Source organism: Poecilia formosa, unplaced genomic scaffold (genome assembly GCF_000485575.1).
Source record: "Poecilia formosa unplaced genomic scaffold, Poecilia_formosa-5.1.2 Scaffold75, whole genome shotgun sequence".
NCBI classification, from domain to species: Eukaryota; Metazoa; Chordata; class Actinopteri; order Cyprinodontiformes; family Poeciliidae; genus Poecilia; species Poecilia formosa.
In genome coordinates, this window is record NW_006800014.1 from 373,143 (window position 1) to 386,264 (window position 13,122).

The following is a 13,122-nucleotide window of genomic DNA, read 5'->3' on the forward strand; positions in this document are numbered from 1 at the left end:
ACATTATGTTATTAAAGATAACGTTTAAACAGTAATGATTTCTTGGTTAATGTCAAGTTGACATAGCAAAGACATTTTAAATAATGTCAACTTTGTATTAAAAGTGTCATAATTTACCGAATGACGCTTTATGACAACAGTCATAAATATTCATGAAGGCTTTTTCATGTTCATGACAGGTGTTATGTCAGTCTTATTCAACCCCCTTCAAATAAAGTGTTACCGAGGTGTTTAAGCCAGCTGGCTGTGCTCCTCTCATGACCCCTGGCTTTGTTTTGCCAGCATGATGTTTGTGTTGCAGTTACATGTTTTCCTTGCATCTATTGTTGCACTATCTCTGTTTTTCTCTGGATGTTTGTGGCGACAGCAATGAAGCCAACCGTGGCAGAGAGGGATTTTATTCCAGAACCGTAAAAGAGGTGTGGGTAGCATTAGGATAAAGGCAAAGCTGCCCCTCTGTGCATCTTCACCTTAACAAAGTTATGCCTTGCAGGATAATTCTGGTCTTAACTTGGAGGCCGGTCCTGACTCGGAGGCCGGTCCTGACTTGGAGGCCGGTCCTGACTCGGCGGCAGGTCCTGACTCGGAGGACGGTTCTGACTCGGAGGCAGGTCCTCACTCAGAATTAGGACCGACCTATGAGTCGGGACCCACCTATGAGTCGGGACCCACCTCTGAGTATGGACCTGCCTCTGAGTCCGGACCTGCCTCTGAGTCCGGACCTGCCTCTGAGTCCGGACCTGCCTCTGAGTCAGGACCTGCCTCTGAGTTATGACCGGCCTCCGAGTATGGACCGGCCTCCGAGTATGGACCGGCCTCCGAGTATGGACCGGCCTCCGAGTATGGACCGGCCTCAGAGTCGGGACCGGCCTCTGAGTATGGACTAAAAAACATTGAAAGCCAAGACGCAGTACACTTTGACGACCAGGACATAAACAAATACTATCCTTATGTGAACAAAGGTGATCTAGTTTTGGAAGACATCGAATCAATAGACTTCGAAGACCTAGACAAGAATGAAGAGCCTATTCTTGAGGTGAAGCCTGCTGTTGAGATAAAGCCTGATGTCAACAGAAACAGGATGTGTCGTGTTGAAGGGACGCTCTCCAGCAGAGAGCATGGACCATGCGCCTTATGTTGTAACACAAAAATATTCCCAATGCAGACAAGCCTTGGTGCTGAAAGCGTGACAAAAATACCAAGATTTGGTCTTTTTGAATTTGCTGGAACTGGAGGACCTGCCTCCAAGTCAGGACCATCCTCCGAGTCAGGACCTGCCTCCTCTGAGTGGCCCAAACTCAGAAGCCAAACTAAGACTGGACAAAACTCAACGCTCAGACTCAAGGGTTCTTGAGTCTGAGCATCGTCTAAATTATCTCCACAACAGAAAGAATGTTGAATGTACTTCCATGCCTTTCTGAGATAGTCTTGTGGAAGATTAATTTTCCTAGGATGTGCCAGGGTTCTTTTGAAACACTGTATAACCTTGTAAATAACTATTGGGTTGTCACTTTTTATCATCTTAAACAGCAATTCTCTAACTAAATCATCATTGCCTGAGAGAAGTTGAAATATATCTCTACAGAGTTTTCTTTCCATCTTGTCAAAAAAGACAAAATCTATGTCCTTTACTTCTTCCCAGAGTTTAGGAGCAAGCTTTTTCTGGACAGGTACGGTGTGCTTCATTTTGCAAGCGGCATATCTAGCTCTATGACTGGACTTATAAATCAATCGCCAAAGAATTTTTTCCACCATATTTCTTCTTTCCTCTTCTGTTTCACGTTTGAAACCCATCTCTTTCACGTCCCTCAAAAATCATTCAGGGTCCATGCCTGCCGGAGTATAATCCTCACTCAGGCAGTTTTCATCTGAGTACAAGTCATCACTAGGAAAAAAAGTCTTTCTGATCTTTCTTTTCGTAGACTTAAACATTTTCTTTGGAGGAACAGGATTCTCCAGGTGATGTTTGAATTTTTCCACAATAACTTTCTGTCCTTCTGGGTGATCAAGAAGTCCAATTAAATGCAGTCCAGAAGCAAAGTGGAAAGCATCTCTGGCGAGGCTTTGGAAAATCCGTTCACTCAGCTCTTCTGACACCTCTGAGAGAACATCCACATTTAATTCTCTAGTTTCTCTCAAAAGTAAGATCATTGGCCCCTTCACTTTACCGCCCTACCCATTTTTATTTGTTATTTGGTCTCTATCTCCTAACAGGCATAGTAGGGCAAGTGTCAATGGCACTGCTACATTGTAGTATTTCTTTGTGATTGTTGCAGCTTAAAACCACTGAAATTTGCAGCTACTTTTTCAATAAGTTGCAGTCAATTTGAAAATTGACTGCAACTTCAAATTAACTGATTTTCAAGCTTGATTGAAAAGGTTTATATATGTGGAAAAAGTTGTATAAAAATGGAGATTTAACAAATCACTACAATTCTTGTGAACTGTAGTAATTTCAGAAAGTTGAAATTGCTACACATAACCTTTCCCAAAAAGGCAGGATTTTAACATAGTTAATATTTAAAGTAATAAAAAAAGCATTTTCATTACTTTAATACAAATCAAATCCTGTCCTGAGGAACTGTCAAAGTGCAAAAGAAGAATTCCATATTGGTTATTACAGTTGCATGATCTGTTTACACAAATCCTCACTAGGAATCTCATCTCAAAACATCTCAAAATGTTTTTTGCAAAGAAACCCCCAAAAAACATGCTTTCGTCTTGCAGGTTCCACTTTCAAGAGATGTTGTGAAATAGGAAGTTAAAATAGAATGGTATCGAGAAGATTGTTCAAAATTCAGCAGGAAGGAAGTGGAAAACAAGAAGGCGATTGGTCAGATTTGGGGAAAATTTGCATTGAGTGATGAAAATGGCAAGTCTTTGCAAAATTTGCAAATGATGAATTGATGAACTTCCTGGTGGGACTGACTTTTACCTGACTGCAATCATTTGATGACCAGGATTGAAGTGGCTTGTCTGTAACTGACTTGTGACCTGTGTGTGTGTGGCCATTGTTCCCTACGAGGGGAAAAAAATCAGAATTTTCCTTAAAGTACCATATAGCTGAAAGCCTTTCACTTTTTAGTCATTGTTCTGGAAGTCTTGTCACCAGCTCTCCCCTCTGCTCCATCTCCACCCTGCTTCATTCTCAGTTTGACCTTCATGAATTGAAACATTGTTCATGAATCTTGTAATTCCCGAGGCATTTCCATGTTTGCTCACAATGGCTTTTGTTTTGCAAAAGCCCTGACCTCACAAATGCAATCTTTTACCTCCGGGCCCCAAGAAGCACGTGGCAGATGCGGAGCAAACCCTGACACACATGACTGACGGGTTTGTTTTTCCTCACCTTGTTCCAGGTTAGGAGATGTCTCCAATCAGCCCACAGTTTAAAAGGACTTCTCCTTTTAAATTGCACAGCATTGGGTGTCCTTTAACCTCAGCGGTAGAAACATAGAATGGTGAGGTTTTATCTTTACTGTCCCCAGACTGATGAGCTGTGTATGTGCTGGCCTATGTTGACAATTCTTCCTAGAAGCACACAGATCACTGTGCAAATAGGACCGCAGTTTAATGTTAAGAGCGGCGATCATAAAGCCCTAAAAGACGGTTACCATGGAGCAAATGGCAAATTAAACCCATGATTTACACTTCTATAAGAAGATCAAGTTTGGTAAACCATTAAAGAATTCACTGCTTCAGTAAAAACAACATAATACAATAATTCATGCGTTTAATCTGTCAGTAATACGTATTACTGCATTCCTCCTGCCCAGTCCCACACTATTATACTTGGAGCGGCAGCTTGTAGTTTAGCCAGCGGTTTGTATGCAATAATAACACCAAATGTCTGCTGCTAAACTAGCCGCCACTGTGTTCAGGGAAGAGAGCTGGCTTTTCCCTGCACTGTCTGTCTGTAACCAGCGGTTGGCACAAAGCACTCTGCAGCATTCATCGATCTGCTGCTCGCCAGCAGCATGAGAGCAGCCATTAATCAGTCCATAGCAGCTGGCTGATGCAGGACAGCATGTTTTCTTTCTCTCCAGTTGCTTCGTCAGTGTGATGCAAATCTGGTTTGCTGCAGCAGTAAACTGCCATTTTTACAGCCTTGCTTGTTTTGAGTTTCCCATTTCAACTGCAGAAATTTTGCTCTTGCTATGTGATTCATTAAAGTTCTTCATGGATAATATATGACTTCCTGTCCAATATCAGGTAAAAGGTTCAATGTTGCAGCAGCATAAGGGAAGAAATGGAGCAAATAAATGATCTGAATTGATCTCAAACTCTAGTTTGTTTTCCTAGAAAGTCAAGGCAAATGAACTAGAGTTTAAGTCAAGTTTATTTGTATAAAACATTTCAGCAACAAGGCAGTTCAAAGTGCTTTACATGTTAAATCATACCTTAAACATTGTACAGCACCCAATTATGAAACAAGCACTAAACATTACATTTTGTCAAATCCCATCTTCAAAATCAACAGTAACCAACAGTGGATGTACCGGCTGATTGGTGGCGGTACTTTCACTGCAGCGTCAGAATGGAGGTTTTGTATCAAATCTGCTGCCTTGAAGGCTGTACAGAATGATGTCCCTGCTAACCCGCTAGCTTTATAACTAGACTGGTCAAAAACAAAGAAATGGCAGTCTTTTTCTTGACTGTGTACATTCTGCATGTGTATTTGCAGACATAAATATCCCATTGTGTTATTCAAGTAACATTGGCAAAATATCCACCATCTTCCATGTATTTGTTTTAAGCTCCATAAAAAAGAGACAAAATAAACATGTTTCTAATACTTCGTTCAGTCTTCTACCCCATTGAAGTTGTTGTATGTCTGTAAAAACTGGACAGAACAGCCAGCAGTGTGTTCCCAGCGTGTCCTCCGTCCCTCCACATTTAAAATAGCCTAAATGGTCTTTGTTTAATAGTGCGTGAAAGCGAGTCACAAGATTTTCTGCACATGGAAAATTTTCCCACCCGGCTCGCTCCGGCTGAGGCTGGATTACAGCCGTATGATTATAGCCTGCAGCGGTGTTGTGTTGGTTTGCTGTAATGTTACACCAGGAGAGTCCATACAATAAATATTCTACATGTAAATCCCAGTGTTTATATATGTGAGGTCATTTTAGAAAATCAGTTCAGCCGCTGTTTCTCTGTGGTTGTCTATTATGTTACGCCAAGAGGCGGGACCTTTTTGAAACTGCATTGAGCTTGTAATAATGGGACAACAAACCAGCACCACTGTGTTTAGATGGTTAAAGTTTAAACCGTGAACCACTTCTTTATTTTTTTATCTCCTCCTCTATATTTTTAAATGTGCTGCTGATGAGCACTGTTTTTATTGCTATACATTGTTGTTGTCAGGTATGCAGGTAGACTCAAAATGATTAATGAATTGAAGTATGTTTTATGTTTTTGTTGAGGTCTTTATGTGCTACTGGATACTTGAATTTCCCTGGGGATTTCATGACTATCTGTGGATTAATTGTTTGATTGGTAGTCAGCCATCAGAGATGTTGGCATCTTATTCAGGCGTTGGAACAACAAGCCCCGCCTACTTGGGATCGTCTACATAAGCTGTGTTTTGGGGAAATTGCAGTAGATTCACCATCATTCAAGGTGTTGGAAAGGTCTTCTTACTATCACCATAATCTTGATTCTCTTTCCCAATAAAGTTGGTATTCTGACTCAGCCACTCCAAACATTTCTTAAATTATTGTTGTGATAACTGGCTGGTTGCGCTGTCTGCTTTCCCCTGATGAACTAACAGACTTCCGACCGATGATGATGTCTTGTGTGTGACAGTGCCTTCGGCGACTGAAGTCACAGTTCTGCTTTCATACAGCAAGTATCCCTCAGGTTTACTAGTGGTGGCAGTCTGATGGGGCTGTACAGCCCCTAACCCATGGGCTCAATCCCACAATGCTGCATTATAGCCTTTGGATTAAGGCTGTAGTCAAACACTAACCCCACTTCCACAGCCAGAGGCTGAATCAAACAGCTTGTGTACAATTCCACCATTATTTTCCTGGACTTACCCTTCCTAACCCCATCTATTTTAAAATGTGGCTATAAAGTGAGGAGTAAACAGTTTAATAACTCTTTTATGGGGGTTTAACAGCAATATTTCCTGTTTTTACTCTCCCTCAAAACTCAGTAATGTATACCACCATGGTTGTTTATATGGGCAGGAAAAAAAGTAATACATAAAATCTCTGATAAATAATCTTAGTTTGATATATTTTAAGGACATTTTTGCTTTTGTTTGTAAAGCTTGGGAAAGAAGGCAATGAGTACTGTGTCCTGGTTGAGTTTAAAGATGGTGATTTGTATGAGGCCATTTTGTTTTGTACGCTTTGTATGTGGAGTGTCTTATAAGCTCACCATAGATATACTACCATGTCCTTCATAGATACATTTTTTCTGCTTTCTATCAAAATGAAATGCACCATATTTCAAAGATAAGTACTGATATTGAAGTCTGCATATATAAAGACATGCAATGCAAGAAAACCTGTAGATTCTCGGGCATTCTTTGCGCCCTCTGCGGCAGTTTTACTGTTAGACTCCTTGCAGCTTCTGCTACTGAATAATTCATGCACATGACAGGATTCATTATAAAGTGTTTCAGTTGCAGCTCCCCTCTAGCTGAGCCAGCTTCGCAGTAATGGAGGCTTGACTGAAGGCAGTGATTGATTCTGGACAGACTGTTATGGGTCAGAGAATGACGCAGAGCAAGTGGGAATTGTTCAGATCAGTGAACCATTACAAAAGGTGCATCACAGAGTGTGGAATGCAGTTATGCAGCTCTGTCACTATACTGTCACTGTCACTGTTTACGTCCAATAAGCTGCTGTTACAGCTCCACACTCAGCAGCTCTCTGTCATGTTGTCATGCCGTTGGGTCGGTGGATTTGGGTTTGTCATCCAAGTAAAACTTTCAGAAGTACTATAAACCTGTCACAATAAGCAAATAAGCAAGTAATTGCATAATAAATACAACTGAGCTCAATATTTCCATTCTTCATAATGCATTATATTTATGGTTTTGGTTGTTATTTCCTTTTATTTCTTCCTTTCTTGTTTTTATTTGTTGTGGGTTTTTTTTTTTTTTTAGTTTTAAATGTCTTCCAGTTCCACTGAGGAGTGTTCTGAACAAAATTAGCGTTTATTAGACTTTCCAAGTTTGAACTGGCATTATTATGCCATTATTTTGAAAATGGTCTCAAAATAACAATATTATCATTTATTGGAATCATTTCTGGGACATTTTATGATCAAGTGTATTATTATTATTATTATTATTATTATTATTATTATTATTATTATTATTAGTTTATTAATGTATTATTGTGACGCATGCATAGGTGTACATTCATTGCAAGATTTAAATGTATATTCTACATTTTCTACAGAAAATGTATTGTTTTGTAGCATTTTGCCATAAGGCAGTACTCCCACATGCTGTATTACATTTCCAAATGTCGATCTAAATCTCAGTGTACTGTCTCTTCCAGCTGTGCACATCTAGAGACTGAAACTTTCTGTCCATTGATCTGAGCTCAAGCTCCGCCAGACTGAATGAAGAACATATGTAAACTACAGTTTTTTTTTTAGTTTTGCCATTGATTCTTTGTTGGATTTAGGTCTGTATTTTAACTGGGCTATTCATACACATGGAAATAATTTGATGTAAACCATTCCACCATAACTCTGAAAGATAAACCTCTACCTCAGTTTATTTTTGCAACTTCTAACAGTCGAAGCAGAAAAGCATCCTCCCAGCATAATGCTACCATCGCCGTGTTTTGCTTTTGGTCTGTTCAAGAGGTTTACTTCTTCACATAGTAATTTGCATGTAGTTCAGAATGTTGAGGTTTTATATTTTTGTTCTACATTACACTTCTTAAATAATATACACTGAGTAAATTAAAGGATGCAAGATTTTAAGTGAACACATTATTGTCACACAAGTTAATCAGAAGGCATATTGTCACCTTTGTAAAATCACCTGTAGAATAGAATAGAATATACTTTATTGATTATCAAGTGTAAACTGTTTGTTAGTTGACAAGCTGCTCCATCCAAGGTGTTAAATATTGATAATACAAATATAACCATAAACAATGCATTTATAAAATATACCTAAGAGTGGCGTAAATAATTCAAATATGACTGAATATAAGTAAATAAATATGTCCTCATATTTCCTCATATATTTCTTCTGTGTATCTTCCAGCTGTTACGAGAACTGAAGCACCCGAACGTTATCGCCCTTCAGAAAGTGTTCCTGTCCCACAGCGACAGGAAGGTGTGGCTCCTGTTCGACTATGCCGAACATGATCTATGGGTGAGTCTTTCTGGTGATATCAGCCAAATCCACACTCTTTGTACCAAAACAGTCATTTCATTCTATTTTTGTCTACAATATAAAAAAAAATGTTTTGTTTTATCTCTAGATGATTGAAAGATAAAGTGTTTTGTCTGTCACAGTAAATCGCTCCAGTGACATCCACAGACAGAGTGGTGGATGTGAGGCCTTCGAAACTCAAACCGTCTCAAACTTTGTCTACTTTGCAGCACATCATTAAGTTCCACCGTGCCTCCAAAGCCAACAAGAAGCCCATGCAGCTCCCACGAGGGATGGTGAAATCTCTCCTGTACCAGATCCTGGATGGGATCCATTATCTCCACACCAACTGGGTGCTCCACAGGGATCTGGTAAGCAGCTAACTTTACTGCTCCAGTTTGCCTATGTTAACACACACCACCCATGGCACACACTTCATCCTGGAGCCATTTCCATGTGATTAAGCAAATAAATCTTTATCCTTATCTTTTAAGACATTGGTAACAACTTGCTGTGTAGATAAAAATTACTATATATGCTTCATGTATAGTAATGGAAAGAAATTATTTTAAAAATTAGCTTTTAGTTGGTTTTTGTAAAGCTAAAGTCCTAGTGCTGCAGCTGAGAAGTTTAATTCATTTTTAGTTTTCGGCCTGTAGGTGGAACAACCAGGGGGCCTTGGTCACATGCTAAGGACACACAGGTTTTGAAGTTTGGAAGTATATACTGGTGGTTGACCATTCAAACCTTATAAGCAAGAAGTAAGATCTTGTAGAGTGGATGGGAGCCAGTGGAGCTGGATGAGGAGCAGTGTGACATGAGAAAACTCTCCAATGGACATCAGTTATCCTCCATTAGCCTAAAGCAGCTCTGCTGTCTCTGGATTAATGTTGAAACTAAAGGACTGAGTGGCTCTCCAGTTTGTCACGCTGAATCAGCGCAGTCAGCAGAGATGTGTTTCTGCTATTGTGCAGGTGTTGTTATGTCCCAGTGTGTTCTATTATTATAAATGAGATAGTGTGAAGGAGTGGGATTGTTGTGTGTGAGGAGCAGAACGCCCTGAACTCAACCATCTAATCTGACTGCAGCACACCATTAGTTACTGTGAGATTCTTCACTTCTTTCTTTTCCCACACAACTCCTTTTGTTGTTGTTGATGGAAAGTTACATTCTCTGAGACTCAGACAGAAACAACAACAATCCGTGAGGAGGAATCTGAAAGTATCGTGTGTGTGTGTGTGTGTGTGTGTGTGTGTGTGTGTGAGCCGTTGGTTGAGGTGAATTTGTTCACAAGCTGAATTGTTGCACAAGGGTTTGTTGACCTGGACTGATGAGTGTAAACGTTATTGAGTAGTTAGCAGGAATGTTCCAATGCTTCAGCTGGCAGATGAATGCAATGAAAATGAAATGTTGGGTTTATTTGTGGAATAGATAAACCCAACATTTGTGGAATAATATTCAACGTTAACAACGTATAAGTATAACAACGTTCTTGCTATACTTAGCAACATTTCAGACAAAAAATTCAGTATCGGCCAAAATCAAAAGCAGCAGGTCAGGCTTTTTAAAAATTTGTAATCAGGGATTGGCCAAAAAACTACAATCGGTGCAACCCTAATGCTCACTATCAGTTTCCCCTCCAGAAGCTACAGAGACTGAGAGGAAAGGATAAATAAAGTGTGTCAGAAAAAAACATGGCCTGCAAGTGTTTTCTGAAAATCTTTATTCTATTGCTACTTTAAGAAGAATGTGGACCATTCCAAACACCTGTAGACTATCTTAGTTTGAGCCGGTCTCAACGTTCCATTCAGAGATACAATCCAGTACAGCCTGATAGGGGGGTGATAATGACAAAACCAGAACAATCTGGCTCCGCCTCTTTTCACTTCATAATAAAAGCTTGTTGTTTTTTTGTTTTTTTTTCAGAAGTACAATAATAGCTTTGTAACTTTTGGTTATTGTTGACCTTATCAGAGTTGATAAATATCTGACTCCTCCTTCGTATGCTGTCTGTGTTTAAGCACTTGGTGCCCTAACCACAGCACAAAGGTTTTAAACCATCTGATTGAATTTGTGTTCTGATGTGGCCACAGTAGCCATGAAGTGTTCCTTAAAACAGTCAAAAACATAACGCCAACTGTTATGTACAAGTTTCTGGTATAGCTCATAAAAATATTGTTGCCTCTCTGTTATTATTACCTTCATCTGGTAGATTTTCTTTAGCTAACAGTAATCTATAGAAACTAAATAGAAATCCACAAAGAACATTTCTATTTAGGATAAACTAAGAAACAAAATGAAAAGGAATAAAACTATATAGCAAGACCTTTCAAGCAATATAAAGAGTGCTGAACAGAATATGATAAAACCTGAACTGAGGTACAACATAGTAGATCATTATAGTAAAAAATCTAAAGGAAATTAATATTCAAAATTTTTTTCAGATAAAGGGTAAGTTGATATGTGCCATGAGTTTGTTGAGGCCAGACTTAATACTGCAAATAAATTTTTTTTAGATCAAAACAGTAACTTCTTTATCATTTTAAGCAGCTTCAATTTTATGAAGCTGCTTAAAGCTTATTTAACAAATAACGTTAAATAATTTGTTAATGTTAAACAAATAATAATAATGTTATTTAACATTATTTTTCATGTCTACTTTAAAGCCAAGAGACTTGAAGATCTAGTAACTGTAATATTACTAGACTCACTACAAAAGTTAAGAGAAAGACACCAACCTATCACTTTGTAATTAGTTACCTCTAACTGAAGTTCAAGCTGCAGCTCAAAGTCATGTTTGTATTAAAAATATTCTGGTAGTATTACAAAATATATTGAAAGGTTTTAAATGAAATGAAACATTTTTGTACATACCCTGATTTTCTTATTCAAAATGTTTCCCATTGTAGATCTGATGTAAAATATTGTCTGAATGTGTTTTTTCAGTGCTTGGTGAGATTCAGATATGATATGTTTGTGTAGTTCTTAATATTTGTAGATATTATGATGAATCTGATGTCTTTAAAACAACAAACTTAAAATGTAAGCTGCAACCCTCATCAAAACAGCTCTGTATCTGACAGTCAGCTCACAGATCTAAGTGTGTTACATAAGCAGCAGAACCAACAACCAGACACATTAGTGTTCTTCCAGCTTCTTAGCAAACAGATCTGTCACATTAGATTAAAACAACAGGACTGGTCCAATTTGCTTTCGCTGCATCTCACATGTGACTGTACGCTGCAGACTCCCACAGCCCATCTGTATGTTAGCTCCCACACTTCCATCCCAGTTCCCTCTACAGCTGCCACTCACAAAAAGGGCCAGTGTGGTCTTTCTATAATAAAAACTAAGCAAACAGAACAGATTAGGTTGGAGAACTTCAACTTGATTGGTGCCGTCGCTGATTTGACTATCAGATGGTCAGAACAGAGGCTGTCTTTACGTAATTCCCAGCAGCCTGATATTACGCTTTGTGAGTTAAAACAGCTGAGCTGTCAGTTGTGGATAAGTGGAGTTCAGAGGTCAGCAGTTCAGGCCTTGGTCTGTATCTGTTTCTGTCAACTTTAAATCAGATTTTGTGTGCGTATCAGTAATCCATGATGATTGTTTTCTAAAATGTCTCATTGCTGCTAAACAAGCCCACACCATCAACAACCCTCCTCCATAAGTTATTGTTGTAATTAGAAAGAGTTGCTACTATCTTAAATATTTTACTATAGTTCAGTCGTTTCCTTTGTTTGATGGTGGAATCATATTTAATGGCATTTTGACTCTTCCCCGTTTGATGTCTGTCTATAGTTTCTTAGATTATACTCACAGCCAACTTTATTAAGCACACCGAACTGGTAGTTTTGCCTTATTGCTTTGACATAGAACCAAAATAATATCTGAAACATTCCTCAAAAATGTTTATCCATGTTGACATCCTAATGTGAAACACTGGCTGTAGATTTGTCTACTGGACATCCATGATCTGAATGTACTGCTCCTCCACATCCGAACGGTTCTCTGTTGGACTGAGATCTGGAATCTGTGGAGAATAAAGTCAGCTCACTGCCATGTCTACGTCCTAGTTCACACAGCAAGATGTTTCTACGAATTTTTGTAATGATTTTCCCCTTTCGACAATCTTAAGGACGCCTTGATTATCATATTTCTAATCATAAACATTACTTCCACTAGCACTAAGGCGCTATACCAACATGGTATTTAGCAGAATCTAAAGCTAAAGTGCTACCTGTGTTATTGTACTTCAGGACATGATTCTTTGGATACAGTTTCTTTATAGTTCCAGTTTTACAGTTGAACATTGCTAACTCCGTTGCTTATTTTGCCAAGCTGAGCACAATGGATCTTCCATCAGAAAGCACTCAGGACATCAGTAGATTTTAAACTGATGTTTTACATCACTCTTTTACAGTGATGTATTCTGGGCACAGAATCAACGTCAGTTTTCAAGAACCTGTGGAGAGGAAACAGAACTGCTGCGTAAACAGTCTTCACCCACTAGAGGTGTGAATATAAACATCTAATCACATTCAGAATTCTTAACAGTCGATTTCCAAAACTTCAGCACAGATCTGGAACTCTCTTCAGCTGAACATTTACAAAACAACCAAGTAAATTAGCACCTTAGAATTTATCCGCAAAATACATTTAGCCCACTTAGGAAAGCTAAGTGGGCTAAATGTTCTCAAAGTTAGCAAATTGCTAATGCGCTAAATGAAAAATTGGCTCCACTGTTAGTTTCGCTGTTAGCAGAGAGCTCT

At 38.9% G+C, this 13,122-nt stretch overlaps 1 protein-coding gene across 1 annotated transcript in view; it reads left to right on the forward strand.

Moving 5' to 3' along the window:
• The window catches only part of cdk19 (cyclin dependent kinase 19), a 54,663-nt gene that overhangs the window by 18,188 nt on the left and 23,353 nt on the right, over nucleotides 1–13,122 (forward strand). The window contains exons 3-4 of the mRNA XM_007556016.2: nucleotides 8,240–8,350; nucleotides 8,581–8,721. Of these exons, the coding sequence (XP_007556078.1) occupies nucleotides 8,240–8,350; nucleotides 8,581–8,721 (252 nt within the window). The remainder of the gene's footprint in view (nucleotides 1–8,239; nucleotides 8,351–8,580; nucleotides 8,722–13,122) is intronic.